At 42.4% G+C, this 24,369-nt stretch overlaps 2 protein-coding genes across 3 annotated transcripts in view; one reads left to right on the top strand and one right to left on the bottom strand.

Annotated features, from left to right (window-relative positions):
- The first annotated feature begins 14 nt into the window (after positions 1 to 14).
- On the top strand, positions 15 to 4,350 carry LOC119181332 (SOSS complex subunit C homolog). The gene is made up of 4 exons (XM_037432547.2): positions 15 to 187; positions 309 to 387; positions 491 to 512; positions 1,274 to 4,350. The coding sequence occupies exons 1-4, from the start codon at positions 157 to 159 to the stop codon at positions 1,424 to 1,426; spliced, it is 285 nt and encodes a 94-aa protein (XP_037288444.1). The 5' UTR covers positions 15 to 156; the 3' UTR covers positions 1,427 to 4,350.
- The window catches only part of LOC119181330 (protein Hook homolog 3), a 34,968-nt gene continuing 12,065 nt past the window's right edge, over positions 1,467 to 24,369 (bottom strand). Inside the window, exons 11-22 of one of the 2 annotated variants that reach the window (XM_037432544.2) lie at positions 24,266 to 24,349; positions 24,117 to 24,159; positions 23,091 to 23,176; positions 21,889 to 22,053; positions 21,550 to 21,619; positions 20,050 to 20,134; positions 15,881 to 16,021; positions 14,639 to 14,829; positions 14,184 to 14,284; positions 12,720 to 12,890; positions 9,338 to 9,462; positions 1,467 to 4,548 (exon numbers count right to left, since the gene is read on the bottom strand). In XM_037432544.2, the coding sequence (XP_037288441.1) occupies positions 4,530 to 4,548; positions 9,338 to 9,462; positions 12,720 to 12,890; positions 14,184 to 14,284; positions 14,639 to 14,829; positions 15,881 to 16,021; positions 20,050 to 20,134; positions 21,550 to 21,619; positions 21,889 to 22,053; positions 23,091 to 23,176; positions 24,117 to 24,159; positions 24,266 to 24,349 (1,281 nt within the window). In that variant the 3' untranslated portion in view covers positions 1,467 to 4,529. Of the gene's footprint in view, positions 4,549 to 4,632; positions 7,600 to 9,337; positions 9,463 to 12,719; positions 12,891 to 14,183; positions 14,285 to 14,638; positions 14,830 to 15,880; positions 16,022 to 20,049; positions 20,135 to 21,549; positions 21,620 to 21,888; positions 22,054 to 23,090; positions 23,177 to 24,116; positions 24,160 to 24,265; positions 24,350 to 24,369 lie in introns of those variants that run through there. The other variant, XM_037432545.2, reaches the window with a different exon arrangement.

Genomic DNA, 24,369 nt, shown 5'->3' on the forward strand with positions numbered 1-24,369 from the left:
TAAGTTGCAAGGTTCCATAAAGTCATTTGAAGACTGTAGTCAGTGACAAACGCACGCACAGTAGTATTGTGCGAATTTTTAGGTCAACAAAGTCACCATCACTTTTCAAAAAGACGCACTCGCCAGCGACATCAAAACCGAAAACAACAACACAAGATGGCTTTTCAACCACCGACAGCCCGGCAAGGTATCGCAAGATTAAAATGTTTTTTTCAACTTCACGTTTATCCGATAATCGAGGCACGCGCTCGTGCCATTCTTGGGGAGATGTCCGACTCCAGTCACGTTGTCTCAAATTTCGTTTCCAGAGCTTCAGAACCGCAAGATTCTCGAGGAGCTACAGCAGAAGAAACAGCTGCTCCTCAAGCAGGGCCAAGTGAACGCAAGGTTTGCCCACAGTCGTGCGCTCGGCGACCGAGCTTTCCTTATTTGCGCGTGAGATTTGAGAAATAACCCGGACGTTTCGCCTTTCTTTCTCTCTTCATTACAGCCCAGCGGCGCTACCTTCTGCGGTAGGTTTGCATGGAAGAAGACTTGGCTCTTGTCTCGGCGTTTGTCCCGCTTGTAAACAAGATAACTGTATCTGCAGTCGTCTAACTCGGCTATAGCCCGCGGTAACCTATTGCTGGAACAACGAGGATTAGGTGTCAAAAAGGTGCCGTGTCATCGCTCAAAGACGCGGGTTCGATTCCAGTCTTAGGCGGCCGCGTTTCAGTGGAGACGAAATGCGAAAACACCCTTACTACCTACGCAGATTTATTGAACTAGGTTGGTAATGCTTTAATACAGCAAAAATTCGCAATTTGACGTGTCGCTCTTTTCCTGGAGTCTTGCCCCCAGGATTACATCAGGTCAATTAAGTTGATAGTGGTTCAACAACTTAATGTACTTAATCAAAACTAAAATAATCTAAAGACTGTAAGAGCTGTGATTACGCAGTCAGTACAGTTCAACTGAAATATGTATGGACACACATTCATAAACTAAAGAAATGAAATTTTATCTTTGATACCTGGAGTACGAAGTGCACTCACAAGACAAGGGACACCGAGAAAAAACAGGTACTGCACTTTCTTACACCTGACACTAATGAGATACCTGCACACACACACAGAAGCCTAAGTAAGGGTACTTGTGTGTGCAGTTAATAAACATCTGGTGGAAATCCTGCATATTTTTTTTGGTGTCCTTCGTCTTGCGATTGCACTTAGTACCATTATATGGCTCCGTGCGTTGGCCGGAAAGTTGACCTGCACATTTTGGGGCATTCCAGGCGACAGCCAACACGACCGACGCCCACGCACTGACCACATCGCAGAGGACCGCGCTTCAACATGCCCACTCCAGTTCCGTCGGTTTCTTCATACCGCAGGACTCCTCATTTGGAAACTTAATACTGCCCGTATTGCCGCGGTTCGACAAGTGATTGTCGATCGATAGCAATACGACCTTCAGGACAGCCAGTGTTCTCAGTGTCTCGCCTTCTTTATTATCAGAAAATGGAATGCATCATTATACATAACTGACAAACTTGTAATGTGTCGCCCATTCGCTCTCTTGTAGCGCCGAAAGCAATTTCAATTCTTTGGCACGCTTTGTTCGAGTGTGCCCCAGAACAACCTGGTTACATGGCCCAGTCTTTGTAAACATCAGACCCAAGTCTACATTTTAGTCTTGCATGAATGTATGTAGCTCCTCCTCGCCAATGACAACTTACGAATTCGCGAGCATTTAGTAATGCAGCACTTACGGTGCCTACTGGTGTAAAGGTTGTTTTATCAAACAATTCCTCACAACACTATCTCTAAGAAGCATTAGTGAAACACGACAACGTATGTCAAAAGGGATGTTGCTTGCCACTGCGTTCGGCCGCAATCATTTATGAAGTAGTAGTACAATGTGATTCTTGTCAGCGCACTCAGTTGGGCTAACTGGTTCTGCATGACGGTGAGACGGGGCACGCACAGTGCAAATGTCAACTTATTTCGAGAAACGAGGGTAGGATCACAAGCTTAGAAATTCACCACCACATGTTAAACGCTTGACTTACGAACACCTGATCGGGCCTAAGCTTGAATACGCTTCTCTAATGCGAGACCCGTACACCAACGTCAACGCGCTTGAAAAAATCCAGCGAGAGGCTGTGCGGTTTATTTTTGCTTAATATGGCCCCCAGTTTTTTGTTACATCATTTATGGAATCCCAACAGGTTTTTTCATTGCAATCCAGGCGAAGCGATCAACACCTAAAATTTTTATATTCCTTGCTAAATCGGAAGCTCTGGCTTGACCCACCATCATGCTTATCTCCACTTTCATCACGGTGCACTCATTGCACTGGTGTGCTTTAACCCCCTATTTTGCCGAAACAAATATTTAAATTTTCATTTTTTCCACTATCGACTTATGATTAGAATGATCTCTCTCCTGACCAACTGATGTTCAATTCCAATGGCAGATCCAGATCAAGTTTTTCTGCTCTGGGTGGAGTAATCACATTCTAATGGCGGATTGGGAGCATGAATTGTGTGTTTCAATGGCAGATTGAGAGCAGCCGCAGATCACCGATTACTCCGTGGAGCAAGAATGAAATCGGCGGATTTGCCTGGAAGTTCAAGTGTGCGCCCGCCTTTCATCCAATCACCAATGGATGTCCGGAAAACACTTTGCACTCCCTCGCTACCTCTCGTGCTTCCTCCCTAGTCCGCTCACCAACAGCTCCCATCAAGACACGCACGTTTCAATCGCAGATTTGGCGAGAGCGATCCTGCTCGGATCTGCACGCTCCATTCGCAGTCCGGCACAGCGCTTGCGGTCAGCCATTGTAATTCAACACGAGGTCTTAGCGCACTCGAATGCCTCCTCCTGGCTTGCTTTCTAATCAGTTTATTTTACCGGGGATAATAATTGGTTCCATTTCATTTATTTGATAAATTCTGTGACTGTTACTATATTCACAGGTATTTATTTGTATTGCCTTTTCACAACCCGTATTACTTTTACTTTAATTTCTTTCAGATTCTGTTTGTATTATTGCTTGTTATCTTTCTTTTCATCGTAATAGCGTTAGAGAGCTCATGTCGCAGAAATTTCGCCGGCACCGTTGGTTGCGAGCGAAAAATCCAGAAAAGCAAATAAAATAATGAATAAAATTTCCGGTCCCATTGAGAATCGAATTAGGGCCGTTCGCGTGCCAAGCAGGTGTCCTACCACAAAGCCACGATGTTACTTGCAGCTGCTTTGGGAAAAAAACACTACATAAATGCTACGTAGTGGAAGGAGTCTCCTTAACGCAGTTTGTTCGACAGGTATCACGACGAAAGTGAGCCCATTCGGTGATTTGTAGGCACATTTGGGAGGCCATCTAACTATGTCGAAAAAGGTCGGGATGGTGTAGCTATCACTGCTAAAAACACACAGGAACTTTCAAACAGCTCTAAAAATTTCTTGTACGGGATTAATTTCTTGCCTGCAGTATTTCTGTAAATAAAAATAAATTTACATGCTGAAGCAAATGACGGCTAGTGCTCAGCAATATGTAAAACGCAGGCCTTAAGTCGCATGCGTCTGAGGTGCCCCTTTATTTCGAATAATCAAGTTCGAAGTTCCGCTGCCCATGTTACGATCCCTGCACCCAATCAGTGAGAATGCTAAATTGCATTGAGTATGCTTTGAGGTTTTAATTTCTATTTCACCTGCTGTGATAGTTTAATGACCACGGCACTACACTGCTAAGCTCAAGGTTGCATGTTCAAATACTGACAATGGAGTGAAAAGGCAAAGAACAGCCATGTACTTAAGTCTAGATTTAAATTGACTAACCCTTTGTAGTAAAAGTTGTCAATCCTCTCTACCCTCAACGTTGAGACACGTTTTGAAAGCATATCGCGGTGTTTGCCAGCAAAACAACACCCTTTTGCATCATAGGTCACAATTTACTGTGACTAACCAGAGATCATTTTTCAGTATTGCCAAAACTTTCACATTAGTCTGGTGTCTTTGATAGAAACTCTTTCGTAAGGTTTTTCAACTGAAGGAGTGGACCTTTCACCAGCATTGAATTTTTTCAGCTGAAAACTTGCTTCAACATGTGCGTCTACCAGGTTGCTGTGAGCAAACTTGAATAGCTTTTAACTTTGTGCTCTGACATGACAATTCGATGAACGGTGCGAGAAGTAAAAAGATGACCTAAAATAAAGGAAGTAAGCCTCTGGGTCTATCCTTTGTGTGCAAGTGACAAGCTGAATGTGTGTGTGTGTATATACATGAAAAATGCTTACACATTCAATTAAGTGAAGTTTGATTTTGTTATGAAACGAATGAAATGCAAATAAAAAGCTCCAACCTAAAATTTTCATGGCACACCATGGCGCACCAGTTCAAAGGGGCGCTCATACATTTTTTGTCGAGATGCAACGGAACGGCAATAGACATCTTCATGTTAACTTGTTTGTACTTTTTGAACGTGACTAGAGCTTGCCGGAAAAGCTAATATGAACAACTTCGAGGGAAAAACACCGACGACAAACTTCAGTGCTGAGTCCGAGTCCTGAAAAAAGACAAAAAAAAATTTCAATGATAACACTACAAATAAATGCACACGTAAGCGGTCAGGCATGACATACCACACCAGTAGGTTTTTGACAGCTTTATTTTTCTATAAATATCACACAATAACTGGGCAAATCACCCTACCAAATGAAGCTAAAAGTTCGAACACGACATAAATACTTAATATGTACATATATGAAAAAACACTTTTTCACCTCCGGCAAAGCCTAGGTTATTTCCTAGAGTATAAAACCAGATGCAAAGCAATAAAAGGACCTTGTGAATCATAAATTACAGGTAAACTGAAGCTCAACATGAATAAAAATCTTTAAACTGCCTTGACATGTCATTAATTTAATTGCACTTTGGTAGATGAAACACTGCATATCAAAGTACAAAAACAATGGCAGTGCTTGCTGAAATATCGTAAACGTTTCCCAAAATGCCAAAATATTGTGCACGTAAAAGCGTGCAGTTTTTAGCATAGACTAATGATACCCTTAACAGCTCCTTGGATAACCTAAGAGATTACTTCTGTGGTAGCGGATAAAAGTACCAGCTCGACATGGATGCCATATGCTGTCTTGCAAGCTTTACACAGTGCAGAAAGTGCCCACACAAATGTGTATAGGAAAAACATGCCATCTGAACGGCTACATATTCTTATGAAAGCAGGGTGTTCACCTAATGGCCACCACTAATACTTTTCCCATTCAACCAGCACCGCCATGCAAACAATGATTACTGGCAGAAAATGCAGACGCCGTAATTTTGGTTCTCTGTTCGGGTAGGGCTCACAGCCACTGCAGCACCGAATGCAATTGGCGAGCTAGCATAGCAAGAATCAATTGCATTCAAACAGCTAAGCCTCGCAAAAGATGGTTACTTTGCCATAGATGTCGTAAAGATTTGTACGAGCTAGCAAAGTAGTCGCAACGATGTGAAAACTTGGAAGTGCGCAAACAAGGTGAGAACGAGAGAACATTTTTGCCAAAATGTTGGTTGCAAGATGAGGCTTGCCTTGTTTGCCTAATGCTGAACAATCCATCACCACACAGCTACAAAACAGCACCTGAACTACTTCGTAGAGAATGCAGGAGATTCTAGCATTGAAGAGTGATATCAATTGCAAGTGAGCAGTTTTTCTCTAATAAAAAATACTTTGAAGGGCCCTCGAACCACCATTAAAGTCAAGAATTCGATATATAGTCTGGGTAAATGTCCACAACAAACGCGAAGCCAAAAGAATTTTTTTAAAAGTGATACCACAATGACAGACTACGAGAAGTTTGATTAATGACAACATGGCTGCGACTCGTTCTTGCTTTTCATTGTTCAGCTCTGCCTGGCTCGCCTCACCGGGTAGGTACTTGTTTAAATGCCGCTTAGATAGTGCGGCAACTACAAGCGTCATGTTAACGCTTTCTTCTAGTTTCGTAACGCTGTCTCTGCCTCTATTCCTAACACAATCCACTATTTACTCTAAGTAGTAAAAAAAATGTTCGGGGTTTGTCTGGGGGCCCTTTAAAGCCTTTAGTGGGCGGACAGGTTGGAACATGTTATGGGCATTCACCATAGAAGCGTGTACTTCCAGCAGAAAAAGATTAGAGCAGAAAAAGATTAGGTGCAGCTCGCACAAAAATGCTTACAACCTGTGATGCTCTTAACACGGCTCTGTTACGGTGCATGGTTCACATGGAAAAGCTTCTCTCTTTATAAATATAATATTTACATGCTCTGCAAATTTCATACAGGTGGCCACAGTGGTCATAATACCAATATAAGCACAAGATGGCATAGGCCACCTTTACAAAACGATGTGGTTCGCACATTAGCAGTGATTTAATGTTACGATTTGTAGATGAACATAATTACCGCTCATTAGCGTCCTTTCAAATCGACATACAACAACTGTTGGTGCATTAGTGTGGGCATACATTCTAAAGAAGCAAACATATACTACTACTATAATACATATCAACCACTTCCAAAAATGCTGCCAGAAACAAGCTTGGTGTAGTGTGCAGGACGCATAGGTGAGAACAGGCACACTGCTGGCATATGTCTAATGTAAACAAGGTTAGCAAGACTTCTAAAACAGTAAAACATTCCCAAACAAGTCGTACCACAGTGATAAACAAAGTGTTAAGAATGAGCTTCATCCATAAAACCATGTTGCAGCTATCTACCGGGGGTCTGCACTCACAAGACATCTTTCGAAAGCTGCCAACACTTAAAAGCCACCTCTGCTATGCCTTGAACTGAGTGAGCTCACATACCACATTTACGAACTTGAAACATACGCTCGTTCTTTGTGGCCAGAAAATGAAATATGCAGCACCCTTGATTGTTGCATACACTGCTACCTTCAATTTTCGCGCCTCGCCACATTCTGGCTACAAGTACAAATGTGACGATTTGCTCCCGCTAGGGAATGAGTAAATTTGTTACCATTGAAACACTACAAACCAGCAGCCGCTCCTTGCCTCTATCCAAGGCTAGGCTTCCAAAAATGACAATTTTCCAACGGCTACAGCACAAAAAAAAGTCGACATTATGAATTGGGACTTGGTATATAGACAGCCCCTGCTTCAGGTTTGCTTTCATGCTCTAAAAACAAGTGCAGGTTACAACTGAGTGGTAAGGTAACGCACCTACCCAAATTACACTTAGACAGCTGTGTAACCGCCACTGTGCTATTTGGTTGTGACTAACTAGAGGCACCGGTCATTATGCAAAAACATTGGAATGTTGGTACAAGCAAGCACACCATGTACAGAGAAGCAACGATGATACAGAAAAGAAAAATGGTGTAGCCAGAACACAAAGAGAGATGGTAGGAGACTAAAAGCTACAAGATGATGCAGGTATGTGGCGATCGAGCTCCAGGGCTTCATGCTGAGCACAGGGCACATGATGGAACCAAGCACTTGCGGTCGCTGCGGTCTGTCAAGCCCGGACACCCCTCGTCATGCTTTTTTTTCTCTTTGTCTCTCCAGTTACGACGAAGAGACACACGGGATCATGGAATTCTTACTCAAAGAATTCACTGCAAGCACAGAAAAACAAAAAAGCGGTGTGGTCGGGGTGCTGAAATTAAATGTGCGCAGCTAAATATGACAGCCAGAAAGCCTACTGTAATGCACAAAACATGCACATCTTTTTTTTTATTTTTAAATACGGCAACTACACAAGTTGTATGACATTAAAGAGTAGTACATCAAAAGGGGGTGCAATTAACAAAACAGACCTACTTGTTCTATCACAACATTGCCGGCATGCCAGTAAGGTTACTTTAGGCCACCCTACAACTATTTTTTTCATAGCTTTGTATATCTTTATAATATATCAAAATCAAAGAATGAAATATTAGTTCAGAACTGGTAAACAACCTCAAGCATACAGGGCATATGAACAAGAGCACCTGCTCTTGTGTTTATTGGGCACACTTAATGAAGCAGATAGTTTGCCACACATATCTTACGCACGAGGTAGGAATGAACGATGCTGGGTTAAAAAAATTAGTATAATGGTTTATGGAACAAAAGTGCAAGTCGTCATGCGCTAGCAGTCATGCAGGGCCATGGCACCAATACATAACAAGCATGTCGCCAGCACAAGTTTATGCAAAACTAGCATGGCATGCCGACCGCACACATGCAAGTGGTAATACTTGAAAAACAAGTCACTTTCAATGCAATGTTCAAGCAAACGCAAAAAAACACTGCATGTTAATAGGCACACTTACAGTAGAGCCTCGGCAAGCAAAAGCCCCTTACATGAAATTGCCACTTAAACGAATCAAGTGACACTAATCCAGTTTGTTTTGTATTTGAGTACTGCAACCTGGCACATTTTGCTTTCAGTAAATGAAACTATTGATCCAAGTACGCTGTTTTCTTTTTTTTTTTTTTTTGTCGGGTCTAGAAGTATTGAGGCTATTTTTGATTACACAGAAAACGTTTTTGTTGGCTTTCGATGCTGCCAATCATTGCTCCTTCCCAGTCATTTGTTCCAAGCAAAATTCCATAACAATTACAGCTCGTTAATAAAATGTGCCACTGGAATAAGCAGAAAAATGCAAAAAAAAGCAATAAACAAGTCTTCGTTACTGCAGCTGCATATTCGAATTAAAACATTCAGACAATTTTTCATTTTAACAATTTAAGCTATGCGTACCTTGCTGCTCACATTGAAGAAGGTGAACTGGTTAGTTGGAAAGACAGAACTATAGGTTTTTTTATTCACTTGTTCAAATCAGCACAGTAAATGGAAAAAATTGATTGACGACGTTTGATATGTAGGGTTTAATGTCCCAAAATAACAGACGCCGTAGTGGAGGGCTCCGGAAATTTCGACCACCAGGGGTTCTTTAACGTGCACCTAAACCTGAGCACACGGGCCTACAGCATTTTCGGTAAATGGAAAAGGAAAGCAAGCAATAGATATAAACATCTGGAATTTCTGGCTACACAACTAAGCTGCAGGAAACCACAGACTCTATAGCCCAAACCTTGACTACCTTGACTACCTTTGTGAATTACCAATACGGTGTTTCAGTTATTCTGGTAATACCGTAATCACATAAACAGACTGCTGTTGTCACAAATTATGCCGAAAAACATGGGAAACACTAGGAGAGAACAACGTTGCCATTTTTCATACTTTCAGAGCTTGTATAGGGGTCTTTTAAGGAGCCATAGAACTGGATGCAATGCAGGCACAAGCATAAAGACAAAAGGCTAATTCAACCGGCTCATTTTTGGCGGGGGTGAAAACAGGCTCACCTCGTCTGAACACCGGGCACGTTATGCCGCTTAGATGTGGCCTGACGTTGCCTCGCCAGGAAAGACTGGCCGCCGGTCAACTGGACGATGCGCTCCTCAGCCGACCTCTGCTGCGACTTTGCTCCCTGCAATACCAAGAGCCAGTCATGAAATATTGAAAAAAAAGAAGCAATAATTACACAAATGATCATGTCATCAGCAACCAAGGTTTTGTTTACAGCGATGACATCCTCCAGTTACACCGTTCTGACTTAGGCCAATGCGAGCACAATAACTCAAACATAATGAAAGTGGCTGTAGATGGAGAGCTCCAGCTACGGCCTGTATATTGTGATAGACAAACGATCAGTTGCCGGCCACTTTTACGGTAAAAAATTTATTGTTGTCGCATGTGCGTGATGGTGTTAATGCTGGCAGTGCATAAGAAGGGTTAGGTTCGGAGCACGTTTCGGTAACGGCTACAGGTGTCTTGAGCTGCGGTAAAATTGGAGCTTGTATATCCTGGATTAATACATTCATCAAGAAAATGAAAATGCGTTGATGTAATAGCCACTTGCTAATTGCTTCAGTGATACTTTGTATAATTTTGCATTTGATTATTTTGGACATTTCTCTCAGTCTTGTGAAATTCGAATTAATGAGCTTTAACTGTAATGCAACTGGGAGGCAATTATGAATGAGCCATCTTAAGAACAAACACTGTTTTGAAAATATCTTTTTGATAACTGCAGTATGCGACCAGCAGTCATTAAGTGCATCTGACATGTCCCAAAAAATTCTTCGGTATATAGTATCTCCAACTCCCAAACAACTTACAGCCACGAACTCTTGAAAGATGTCTCTCCACTAGAAGCACCATAAAAATATTGCGAAATTCCCCATGATATTATATCTTAACAGAGCAATTACAAATCTTGAGAATGACCAAGAAATAACGAATTCCCTTTGTCCTATATATGTCACATTCCTGTATGGGCACTGAAAGATCAATTATGTCTTTTGTTGCTACAGTACTATGACTTCACGAGGCAATATAGACCTTTTTACCGAAGAGGGGGATTCCCTTCTTTCTGGGCAGTTGCTCGAGCACAAAAGCCGACGTCACAGCTTTGGCCCAGCCTTTTCGGGGGATTACGCACGTTAATAACAGCCCAGTGGGGGCTTATGGCAGTGCCCATCGAGGGATCCTTCGCTGACAAGGTGTACAAGCTTTCTGTCAAACCCCTGGCGATACGGCTCACGGTCGCTAAACATTGTAATCCAACACATTGTGAAGAGCCATTAAGGCACTTCTTGCAAATACTTACGCTCCAGACCATGCGATAGCGCATCGGCATGTAATTGTGCGATTGTCGCCAGCTCTGGCAAAAACAATGACATGTGCAATGATCATTAAGACGAGAACAATTGAGTGCTGCTATTGATTGATTGAAATAACTTTAATGACCGCTATTCTATAATATTTACAATTATAGCATGATGTCGCTATGCTAAAATTACTCAGGCGGAATGAGAACCGACAGCTCCTTAGTTGAATCTAATGCTGCAGATGCCAGCCCCAACTTTTTGACTAATTTGAGTTCCAGCCAGTGATTCTGATTAAGTTTTAGAGATTTCTATGAGCCAAAACTTGCATTATTTCAATGCTCGAAATTGCTGTAGTCAGATAGTAGATTTGACTATACTGGTTACCACTTATGCACCTAATCCCAACTTCGACAAAAACACCTACCTTTCTGACACTAAGGCACAGTGCATGAATAGAAAACACTATCCTTACAGAAGAAAAGAAATATAATTTCCTGCTAGCTGTAATACTACAAATGAAAATGGCAGTTCATAATAACGCTTTAACATAGAAATGGCAGCTTCTAATAATGCTTACCGCGTTTTCCTGATCCCATTTTAAATCATTACTAAAGAAAATAAGGAGAATAAAATCCAGAATCTGTTTTCACGATGTAATTGCGTTCAATACCAAGGCTTCATTCACAGATTTGCCAGCAAGCTTATCTGTTATAAATCACTGCTGCCACTTTAGCAGTTTGCAACTTACGCTCCATGGTTTTGGATTTAGAGGACTTTCCCGATGACCCTAGTAAGCCAACGATATATAAAGGAAGATATTACTTTCCAGCTGATGATTAGATCAAAAATACAAAAACAAGACAAGATTGTTATTCATGACAGGAAAATATCTCCATACACATTAATGCATATAGACTACGTAATGACCCTTTAATGAACAAACTGCAGGGCACAATCAACATCAAGAAGGAATTGTAGAAAAAAACTTCTCTCATTCACTGAGATGTTCAGAACTCGTTGGATTCTGAACACTGATTGTACTGAAGTGAAAAATATTGATCCAAGTGCAATCGACAGCTAACTTAAATGCTGGAAAATAATACAGCTAAAGTAGTAGGTTGTAATGAAGTTGTGCTTGACATGACAGTTGTGCCTGACCTTCATTATGTACAACACTGACTATAAATACAAACAAAGGAAAATGCAGCAGATACATCAGCAAAACGTAGTATGCCTATCAGAGGCTTACAAAATGTAAAACCATATAGATGTACTAAACAATACGGAACTGCTGTTTAAATGGAGCGTGTGCTTCTGACAAAATTCGTTTCATTCTTGCATTTGGTATATTGAGGTTTGTTTAACGAAAGACTACTGTATTTTAAATACTGTAGGGGTGCTGACACCCCTCTGTAAAGTTGTTTGCGCCGCATGGCGCACGTGTCTCGCCCATAAGCCGCATTTCGGGTTACAACCACCGGGCAGTAGGTAGATGGCGTGTCCGCGTTGATCACCCCTATCATCATCATCATAATGTAGCGCCGGCGGTGATCCCTGGCGGAAGGCAAGCCTTGGTGACGGGCAAGGGTTGAGCAAGTCTCATTTGCGCGTGGCGGTTGCCGCGAACGGTTGTCTCTAGCGGGGGTCCTTGGTGCGTGGCACCGCGGGCTGCGCGTGGGGGGCGCTCGTGGTAAGTCAAGCGTTGGCGACGCCGCCTCGGGTGTGTTATTGTGTTTGTGATGTTATTGTGTGTTTGTCATGTTATTGTGTTTGTCATGTAATGTATCGTAATATTGTGTAAGGATGTCCTAGCGTGTTGATAACGGTTGATGTATCGATTTGGCAGATGATATCGTCGTTCTAGATTAGTTAAACAAATACGTGTTGTTGTTTGGTTTGTACCGACCGCGTCTATTGTGTCCGTTCACTCCAAGAGCGTGGCGTGGCGCTCGCTCGCCATTTTGAGACCCCACAATACCAAACTTCAAGGGTGCACGTCCGCATGTTACACGGCACTCCAATTACCTAACACTTGGCACAAACGTGGGCAGCGCTTAAAGTGCCAGTGACTCACAAAGTTGTAGAAGGCAGTGCTGATCAGGCGTTCCTCCTTTTCCCACTGGGCCTTGAACATCTCCAGCTCCTGCTGCAACTGGCTGATGTGCTTGGCCTTGTCCTGAAGCTGGTTACGCAAGGTGACCACCTCAGCACTTGACGGTGACCGCGTGTCCAGCGTGCGAATCACCTGTGAACAAACGCAAAATCCACGTTGCTTAATAGCTCAGTCGAGCCGCAATGACCCTTAAAGTCCAGACAAGACAAGTTCAGAGGAAGATGGGAGGTTTTAAGTTGATATGTGGGGTTTAACGTCCCAAAACCACCATATGAGACGCCGTAGTGAAGGGCTCCGGAAATTTTGACCACCTGGGGTTCTTTAACATGCACCCAAATCTGAGCACACGTGCCTACAGCATTTCTGCCTCCATTTGAAATGCAGCCACCCAAGCCGGGATTCGATCCCGCGACCGGCAAGTCAGCAGCCGAGCACCTTAGCCACTAGACCACCACAGCGGGGCAGGGAGGTTTGAAGTAATAAGAAATTGTTGAACAGGAAATTAGAGATGCTAAAGTAACACAGTGCGCTCTCAAAACACTTCACAAGTCGAACTGAAGCACATATATGGCCTTGACAGCTATGACTAAGTGAACTATGAAATAAAAATGAAAACAAGAACTTATTTTTTATTGTGGTGTAATTATAATAGTTTTTTGGTCCATTATATGCATTATAAGCAAACACATCAAAAGCCAGAGTAATGCACATACCCCCTGAGATTGATATGAAAAAAATACTGGAGGCTTCTTAAACTACACCAACGAAAGTGCCACGCAATGGTGTTTTTTGCGAAACGGGCTCCTTACAACAAAATCATAGGAGGGCGACGCCATCTGATCGAAATGCATGCACACGCAGTCTCCGCTGCTGCTCGTGAAGCCCGCTTGAAGTAACATGATGCAAGGGTAAGCCTGAAGGTCACGAAGCGCTGCGGAACACGCTCGTCCGCTAACTCCCTCCTCACTCGGCTCCAGTTACCGAGCTGTCGTGGCTGTTTCGTTAGTGTACTCACCTCTCAACAAGAAGGCCTGGGTGAGATTTGCATCCTAACCGATGTTTTATTTTCATCTCAGTTACTTCAATTTGTTCACAAGAGCTACCCGGAGAAGCACGGCATCAACCCAAGCATGCTTTGACCTGCTTCTATTCATAGTACCGATCGGAATTTTTCTCTCATGTGCCAACTACAAAATGCCCGCAACACAACTGTGTTAGCATTATCGTGTTGGTAAACAGGAGTGCATGTATTTGCACCTCTACAACACATTAACTTCAGCACAGCAACGTACATAATGACAGCGATGAACTCAGCACAGTGTATTTGTCTTCGCCGTATGGGTAGTGTTGAATATGTCACATTGCACATACAACTCCACAACTATCATAATGATAATACATGATAGTCATGAGTTCACTACGTACATTCTTGGCCTTTTCGAGGTACTTTTGGTATCGCTCCTCCATGAGCCTCGTCTCTTCCGCTTTCTTCTCAAGCTGCTCCGTCAACTCGGACTGGTTCTCGCCTGTGGAAAGAAACGTTCTTGTCCTTAAAACTGATAAGTTGATCACTCCAGGGATCCTATGTGCTTCTTCTATTCGGAACCCGAGCCCTGATGAACACTTCACTCTTATGTCGAACATTTCCAAAAACCAGCAAAAATTTAAAAAACAACTGGGTGAAACCATTGCGAAAAGTTGACTTACCACGGTTGGAAAAAAAAAAGCAACTGTTGCAGAAATAAAAGTCACAAAAACAAAATGTGTTTTCTATCATCTCTTCACCCCCCCCCCCCCCCCAGCTTATATTTTTATAAAATTCCCAGCTTCAATAAGCCTGCACAGGACATCTGACAGCTGTGGAAGGGGGACATACTCACAGGACTCGGCTAGGCGTGTCGCCATGGCCTCAAGACTGGCCTCACGCTCGCGCAGCTGGCCCTCAAGCTCCTTGCAGCGTCTCTGCGCAAGGGCTAGCTGCTGTCGTGCCTCGGCCCCCTCGTGTGCTGACGCCGCCTCCCGGCTATCCTCCAGCTGGCTCTCCAGCTCCAAATTGCGCTGGCTGAGCAGTCTGCACGGCACGCCCAGCGGCCATCAACAAATGGCAAAAAGAGTTCACTCGCAGAGTCTGATTACACTATAAAAATGGGCGAATATTGAGGCACTTAAAATATTCAAATGAGATTACAGCATTCGGATTCACTTCAACACGAATTCGAATGCTATATTTTGAATAATACGACTCAAATTATTCAGAATGAACGAATAATATATTTGATCGTATGTAACCTCCTGAACAGCTGCTTTCACTGCAGTATTGAGCTGCTATACCGAAAAACCACCTTTTCAAAAAAATTCGCACTGCTGCAAAGCCACACTTTAAGCTTAAAACGTACACACTATAGGTACCTGCACTTCTATTAATATATTTTCTAGACTTTGCCTTACAGTTAAAAGCACATTAAGAGGCCTTATACGAGCTAAGTACAACAAAGTTTAAAACTTATTTTACCGCTTCTCATTAGGGCCTCACTACTTCTTCAAACCCTAGCCCCTATTCAAATTTTCTTCAAACCAAGAAAGTGACACTTCCACAGAGTAACGATACTGCCCTACTAATCGAAAGACACCGAAATCTGTCCGTCAGGCGTGCGCCACAAAAGCCGACGCACGACGCAGCGGGCTACTGTGGCTGTCACAGAGTGGCCTCCTTGGAACGTGTCGTCTCACCACTGCCATTCCCTCCACCTCGTTGCTTTCCTCGCAATTGCCATCTTTCATCTTCTGCTGCACTCTGCGTTCACTCTCCTCGTTCCCTGCACCGGCAACTGCGGCACTGCTCAGTGCAGAAACAGGTGCATAAGAGCTGCGCTTGGTCTACAACATTGTCTCCATTTTAAGACGTCTCGTTTTACCCTCGTTATCGCTACAAGCTGGGCCCTTTCTTGCCTCATTAAACGTTTACCAAGAAGCCAGTTCGCAGCGGTTCCCACAACTTGACAATGAAATCTCAGTGCATAAAATCTGTGCACACATAAGCACATTTAAACTGCAACAACTTTAATCCGGTAAATGGCATCGCCGAAAAAAAGCAAAAACAGAGATCACTGCAAAGTGCGCACCTGACTTCAGTCTCCAGGTCATTCTGGCGTGACTGCGCATCCTCGAGCATGGTCTTGAGCAAGGTCACCTGCTGGCCTTCGCTCGAGCTCCGCTCCAGCTTCAGCATCTTGTTCTCATGCTGAAGCCTGATGAGTTTCTCCCTAAAACCATGCAAAACGCAATCTTGTTTCGTACGAACAAGCGCACACAAAAAGAGCAAGTGTACAATCAACCACGAAAATTCACAGACTACTGAAGCCATGGCGAAAAAAACAACAACAACCAAAACGACTTCATTACAAGTTACCTACTCAGTCAGGTTGGAATTATTACCATATGAAAAAGTATACACTAATTATTAATATTTTCTAAATTTATGAATATATATATTATCAGGTACAAAATTGTGTTCTTTCCCCCAACATTGTGAACTTGAACTTATGCTCCGAATACCCTTGTAGAGGAGGACACAAGGTAAGCTAAAATTAGCAAGTACAACACAGCCAAACATTATTTTGGAAAAAGACTGCAGAGCAACCTTTACTGCATGATCGTCATAAACTTCAAGAAATGCTGAAAATACCATGTATGCCAAACTGAATATTATGTTTGTGATATTCAGTCTGGAATACATGGTATTTCCGGTATTTATTTCATTATTTGTTTTATTATGAATATCATGTGTTCTCATAATTTCCAGTATTTCTTTCATTATTTGTTTTATTATGAATATCATGTGTTCTCATAAAATATTGGTATTTCTGCACACTAAGAATCAATGTTTTTATGTTTTTCTTATTGTAGGTATGAAAATCAGGCAATACCAAGGCAAGCATACAGACAGTTGTTTCAATCATGCCAATGTAGCATTCTTAAAGTATCTCTGAAACGGTACTGTGATGCTATGTAGCGAGTGGTTAGAGCAGGCCCATAGGGGGAATGGCCTTGAAAAACACCCATTTTTATTATTTGTCCTTGGCAAAACACCCCTTCTATACTAATTAGGGGGGGGTTCCTAGGGCACCCTTTCTGGCCACGGGCCTGGGCTAAGGTACAATGAGCATAAGTCATTTGTACCGTTACGTAAGCAAAGCCCACTGCGTCAAGCAGCTACAGTGATTCAGGGTTACCCCACTTCCTAGTCGTCTTTCTCTCCTCAACTTCTTCATCGACCAATCATTGCTAAGCTTGACATTTTACGATCCTCTGCGACCCCATCGTAAACCGCAAAGGTTGCAACGTGTGTTTGTATGGCAACCCGTGTTTGTATGGCCGATCTCAGCTCCACCAAGCACTGCCGAAAATTCAGCCCCTCTTGTTTTGCGCTCCATTACAAGCCTCAAGAAGCCGATCAGATTGGATATGCAAGTGACGTCCCAAAAGACAGGCAGCTGAAAACTCGGCGGGGCAGTGCCACTGCCACCTATACCAATGCACATGTTTGAAGCCTTGTAATAAATTACCAACTTAATGCACAGCACTTAGAGTGGCCTGTTAATACATAGAGATGTTTATCTTGTCAGTATACTTTTCAATGCTACTGTGTTAGCCGATTGCATTTGCTACTGGAACACATGTTCTAGTGGAGCTTTATCTTCCCATAGGTAAACGGTTACATAAACATATACTTTTGCACTTTCATAAACAAATTATTGATGTTGATAACAGCATTTAAAATGTATTTAATTGAGATAAGACTCAATCACTGCTGTGGCAAAATCTTAATAGAAGTTTCTAGCAGGTACAGTATTCCAGTATCTGCAAAGGTTTGTATGGAATACTTGGGTTACTGGACAGTGATCTCGAACACTTTGTGACGCTTCATGCAACTAACGTTACAGACATGTTTGTTTTTGTTGAGTATTTTTGAGCAAAGAAATATTAATAAGGCAAGTCATTAATAATTGTGAAACTGAAAAGAGTTTAGGCCAAAACAGTAGTAGAATGCACCATATTTTTGCAATAACGAAATTGTGCTGGCCTGGTTCATCTTGGCCCTGCTATATGTCACCACTATCTGGCCCCACACGTTTACGGCTACGGTAAATAGGTTCAACCAGCATGGTCGCAACACGCCGACATGAGTACAATAGACGAGATAAAGCTGAGAACATAAGACATATCCAACGAGTAGATTGCTTGTAGTGAAAACAGGTCTATGTTTTGTAGAACACATGCACAGATTCCACCTGGTGTTCCAGGAACACGCTAATGGTGAAAAGTGTTCGGACAAACCAGAAACCTTTACTGATCCAAGAGGCCCATGCTTAGGCTCAGCAGTATTGTACACAATTATTAAAACCATTTCAGGGTCCTTCTATAGATTGCTTATGCAACAAGCAAGACAGCCCACACAGACACGCATACATGAGCTCATCCCTCTATGACGAAAAAAAGACACTCGTACAAAGTGTGACAGCATTGGCGACATAGAAACAGCCGACAAAAAGAGGAGACAGCAGCCACAAATGACAAAGAACCCCAAGATGTCCATGCAAGCCCCAGTAGTGCACCTGCCAATGAGCCACAATAACAAGTTACACCGCAAAATTGCATTGACAGCCTGCTGAGAGGTCATGCACACTGCATAGTACTTACATCCGAAAGTCTGCACAGCTGAAAAGCAAGCATCTGTGCATAAGATGGTATGCAAGGTTGTATTCAGATTGTCGCCATAGCGCATGCAACTTCAAGAGTGGTTGCCACAAGCACATCATGCATGCCTGCATTTTCGAGCACAGATGACGAAAAGTGGCAAAGTTGAACAGTAAACTGAACCGAGCATCAATATTTCACGGCAAAGATTCCTGCAAATTACGGTACGTCATATCACGGCGACTTGCCTCACAGAGTAGGCTACTGGAGAGCGAGCACCATATGTGCTTCAGAATAGTCAATGGGAATTTCTGTTTTTCGAGTCGGAACGGACTCCCTTTTCATAATTCGCAAGTGTACTTCTTTTTGAACATATTTGAACAGAAGTGGAGGCACCTGTTGTGCTTCAAGCAGACACGCGGTTCTAGTTGAACGTGCTGAAACTTGCCTACTATGAGTGTTCATATAGAGAGAGGCGACTCAACATTTTCTATGTCGTTGCGCGAGCAAACCGCACTTGAACAGGCTATTTGCACTAAATGACAAGCCACCATTAGTTGTTCAATCTGCCCATCAGGAAAGCTAGCTTTAAAATTTTGAAAATGGTCTATAGTAAAAGGGGCTTTGCAAAACTTTTCCAAGTAACCATAAATGTCTGCACAAACACTTTATTGCCTCATGAATCGATCGCTGCAAACATTTATAGAATTCATCTGATACGAGCGGAGTTGAAAAAATTGGCCACACGCTGTAATTGCTTTGTCTCTTTTTTCGTCCCTACGAGCACACTGGAAGCTAAGTATGGAGGGATGGCAGAGGGAAAGAAGTTCTCTCACACGCACATTACTTTGAGCGCTATTGCATTTTTCCCCTTCAAATGTGCGGCTTACTTTCAGTGTGATCATGCGCACGTGGGCACATGACGACCGCTCACAACAGCAGCGATAACTAAGCAGCTCACGATGCTTAAATCAGTCAATGGCTGTGAATTCGGGCACATGGCATCATTAGCAGAAAAATTTTTAGCTCACTGTCAGAATCAATTGCAAATTCCAGGCCACGTGTCGGGCTATAATAGCTGGCTCATGTGTTCTCGGGAACACGGACTAGTGATGGAAGCGTTTTCTAATCGTGCTGAAAAAGTGTTGCAGGGCCTTTTTAGGTGAATGGGTTTTAACTGCTGTATAAAAAATTCCGAATAAATCAGCTACTGATTTATGATGAAGTTAAACTTGTAAGTACATGCATTTGAGTTCACCTCCTAACCATTTTTTTAACTTAGGCCCACAACTAGCCCACATTTTGGCACTACTTGAGCACACTACTTTAGCATACAAGAATTAACATGCAAGTCCCAGCATTTTGTTCTTGCAAATGTGTACATCTCAAGCAAAAAAAAAAAAAAAAGAAGAAGACAAGAAAAGCTTCTGAGTCATTTGTTGCTTGAACTTAGTGCATGTATCAAGTTAACACCTTTCAAGTAGCTTTGAGGCTCCTCCTAATACTCTCGATGACTTTCCCCATTTACAGCTTTCCTAGAGTGCCATATTGCAGTGTGCTGAAGCAAGCAGCTTGGAGCAAAAGTATTTCTCACTTGATTTCGGGCGGAACCGTCTCGAGCATGTCAGAGTCCGAGATCGCTCCGACGACTTTGGCGCCACTCTGCACATGGGAGCTCTCTGCGCGGGTGACAAAAGCGGAAGAAGTCAGATCCCAGGTTAACCACGGCAACTGGTACTGCAACTCGCGCGGAAACAATAGTAATAGTTCCTAACCTTCTCCATATCTCGCGCAGAACTCACCATAAGTTAGGGCTAAAGTGAACATGGTGGCCCAAACATGAAGCCAATTGCCACCATCACACCATATAAATAGATAAATAGCACACGTGTAATAGCCAGAACAACAAATATTTCCTTATCTCTTCCAGAATCATTTAACCCACTCAGTTTTGAGGGAGAGATACTAGTCAACAGGTATGCTTCCGTCAGTTTTGGGAGGAAACACGAACATCACAACAGTTTGTATGGAAAGTCCCAATATCGGTACTAGCCCTATGGTAATACTCCAGTTTAAAACAATGTACTTTTATTACTCAGTCTAAAACTTAAATAAGCAGTGTAAGTGCAGTTGAACTGTCTCTATAGCCCAACCAGTTTGGAAAGATTCTAAGGCTAAAGGTTAACCAAGCACTGGCTTCCCTACCAGCTGCAACATTCACTTGAGCTTGCCACTTATCTTTACAATTTTTGCTTACCCTTTTCTTTCCAATTTACTTTTCTGCAATTTTTATCTACCCTTTCTTGGGCTAAGTAAGCAGCTTTGCATCGTCAAATCTTTCCAGCTAGTCAGTTCTTGTAGAATTTAAAGATGGCCATGTCTCAAGTCCGAAACAATCGGACAAACTGAAGGTCAAATAAAGGGGAGTGCAAGGTACATCAAGGTCTCTTACAGTTAACCTATCATCTGATTTTCCATATCATTTTACACACGGAATTTTGCAGTTGCTTTAGTTAATAACACACTTGAAGGCATTCTGCGTGATTGCTTTAGCAAGTTCAATGTGCTTGTCAACCATGGTGTGATGGCACTCGCAAAATGTTCACTTTGGTTCAACGGGAATGTCCGCAAAATTTGTCCCCCCTGTGATGAAAAGCATCTGTTACAACTGAAGTAAGAGATGGTGCCACCACCTTGGAATGCCTAAACAGGCTTTCTCTTTTTTTTTTTTCTCTCACATGGGGCCACTGCAAAAAGACTCATGTTAGTCTAGACAGCTTGTCACTTAAACTCTGCCCACTAATTAGGATGGAATACTATGCAAGTTGGTGCAGATTCATTATGGCTAAAAGCACAATTAACATGGACGAAGACAAGAAGTGGAGAGGTCCGAATCCTGGGCCATGTTCGCTTATCGCTTTCACCTGTGTTAATCATGCTGTTAACCACAAGAAGAAGTGGACAGGGCAAAGTGCCGGGCCATGTTCGCTAATCCCTTTCGCCTGCGTTACTCATGCTACTACCCACAATGACTCTACCCACTACAATGATGCTTGATGGCGCAAGTTCAAAAATTGCATCAGTGTCAACTCACCTTTTTGGAGTTGAGAACAACGCAGATCTTCCAAGCCTTCCTTCAAAGAGTCTCGTTCGGCAACAAGTCGCTGGGAAAGGAAGTGAAGCATGAAATTTTTTTTAAAACAAAATTTTACGACAAAGTATGGCTTCCCAAAGGTACGCAGTTGTTTATGAGAGATGCTGCAGCGCAGAGCCGTGCAGAGGTTCATATTGTTTAAAGCAGGACACTGCTTTTAAATTTCTCAAAATTTAAGAGCAGTGTCTGTTAGAATAGTTCAGCTGTATCCATCTACTGCAAGAACTCTTGCTGGCTTGCACAGCGTTGCACCAGATGTATTAAACGAAATACACATACCTCCTTCTCGGTTTGCAGTGAAGCCAACTTCTCGTGCAGCTTCTTAGCCTCGAATTCGGCGCGGTTGGCTTTGCGAGTCTCGTCGGCCAGCTGGAGCCGCAGTTCCTGCGTTTGCTTCTTGTACAGGTCGGCCTGCGACTTGAACGCTGCCATCTTTTTCACGTCCTGCGAAATGAATCAAGCCCACGTCGAAACATGCATTGGCGAGAGTCAAGAGGCCATACGAGAGAGGTTGTCTACCTTTATTTTGTCTCAAAGATCAATTTTTAAACTGAAGATTAAAGAAAAAGAAAACAACAGGAAAGAAATTGATAAAAGACAGTAGGCCCTACCTGAATGCCTACTGACTAACTCAGCCTTCTGTTTTTTAAAAGAAAGATAGCTACACTTAAATGTCATTACAACAAAGTTGTATCTTACATTAAAATAGATTCGTTATATCCAAAAGTTCGTTAAAAATGTGTGTTTCTAACACTATATCTATTGCAAGACTATTTTTATTTACTTAGTTATAACCAATATTGCGTTATATCTGCTTTGTTATATCGAGGTTTGAGTGTATTAGGTAGAAGAGACAGGGGAAAGATTAACTGAAAATTTACTTGTAAGAAACAATGACGATACAAATAATCCCAGAAATGTGAGACGCAACCTTGTGCAAAGTGCTCTTGCTACATAGTCATTCTGTGCATTACAAGCCAGTAACAAAGGCTAAAAGGCTAAAAGAAAGTCAGCACATGACAAAGTTTGAACAACTAATTCAACACAAATGCAAATTATTTAAAACTAAATTTTTATGGCACCAGATAACATCCAGCACAGTAAACTCTTTGCAAGTGGAAGCCTTTTAAATAGAAGTGATGGCAGCGACTGCTTCTAATATGATTGGTCTTGCACTTCAATTATGCAGCACTGCAAGTTTCTCAGTAAACAGAACTGTTAAACACAAACACAGTTTCTTCCCTGCAATAATATTTCCCGGTCCTCTCAGGCTCAGTTTAATGAGTCTACCGTACGTGAATAGGCTGCGTAGAACAGAGAAAGGCATACTTGAAGACTGTCTTTACATTATAAGTAAATAAATAACAAAGAGAAAGGCATCTCATATCTCGCACAGATAAAACAAGAACAAAGAAAAGAAAGAACAGAGTGTCCATGGCAAACATAGGAGATGAGCTCAATAGCCAAACAAGGACACTAACCTCTTCTAGTTCGATGTTGGTCTGCATGTACGAGGTGTTCTTCTCCTCCAGTAATTTGAGCTGCCTCTTGAGGTCGCTCATGTCCTCTGAAAAAAAAAAAAAGCATTATTTTCTGTTTTCAACTTTGCCACAAGGGGACGACTCAAGACTCCTTTACACAACACCCTCACTTCCTCTACGTGCATTGATCGTACTTTTCTTTTTGGTAATCGGGGTTACTGGGAGACGTAAACGCACAATAAAAAATTTGCCAGCGCTAGTACTATACGAGTAGATAAAGTAGGTCTCGCACAATATACACACTTTCTTGAAAGTAATTGAAGTTCTAGAGTAAAATTCGGCCACTACTACCCACCCTTTGCTATGCGGCACTCGTGCAGCACTATACATGGGTATGCTATGCTTTGCTCTCTTCCTCCTCCCCCCAACTTTCTTTTCCCACCTCCCTGCTATACCATACAATACAAGGCTATGCTATGCATCACCCTGTCTCCCTCCTCCTCGCATCCACCTCTCTCCTCATCACAGTCGCTTCTCTTTCCTGCTGTTGCTATACAATACATGCCTATGCGATGCTTCACCCACACTTGGCTTTGGCACCTCCTTGCTTATACTCTACACTCGAACCCCAACATAACGAACATGAATATAATGAAATATAATGAAATAATGGTTATAGCGAAGTGAATGAAAAATAGTTTTGCTATAGATCCATCTGCTAGGAATAACTTTTATAATGAATTTTTGGATACAACGATCTTATTTTCTTGCAAGATGTAACTTTGTTATAATGAAGCTTGAGTGTACTATACTTTACTAGGCATGTTCTCTTCTTCGCCTCTTTTACCAATGCACTGCATAGCTATACGTGAGTTTCTTCCTTTCTTAACTGCAGTTGAGAAGCAGTGATAGTGTGAGCTCAAACAGCTTCTTTATGAAAAAAAAGTTTGAGTCTCCAGCTCATCTCACAAGCAGAGAGTGGCATAGAATTGTCAATAAATTTTGTAAATTATTAGATCTACTCACCCAATTTCTTTTTGTATGTCTCAATGGCAGCTTCGTAATGCTCCTAAGCAATCATAAAAAAAAATGCGCATCGTCATTAATGCAATAACACACAAAAAAAAACATGAAAGCATTGACGAAGCAACGACCGTACTTCAGGGAAGCCTTACCACTTTGTCCGATGTATGCCTCAGAACATCCAGCTCATCTTTCAATGTCTGCGCTTCGTTCAACGTTTTGTGCAACTCCTCATTCTGGTAAGAGATGAGAATCA

The sequence above is a fragment of the Rhipicephalus microplus genome, chromosome 10 (genome assembly GCF_043290135.1).
Source record: "Rhipicephalus microplus isolate Deutch F79 chromosome 10, USDA_Rmic, whole genome shotgun sequence".
Taxonomy (NCBI): domain Eukaryota; kingdom Metazoa; phylum Arthropoda; class Arachnida; order Ixodida; family Ixodidae; genus Rhipicephalus; species Rhipicephalus microplus.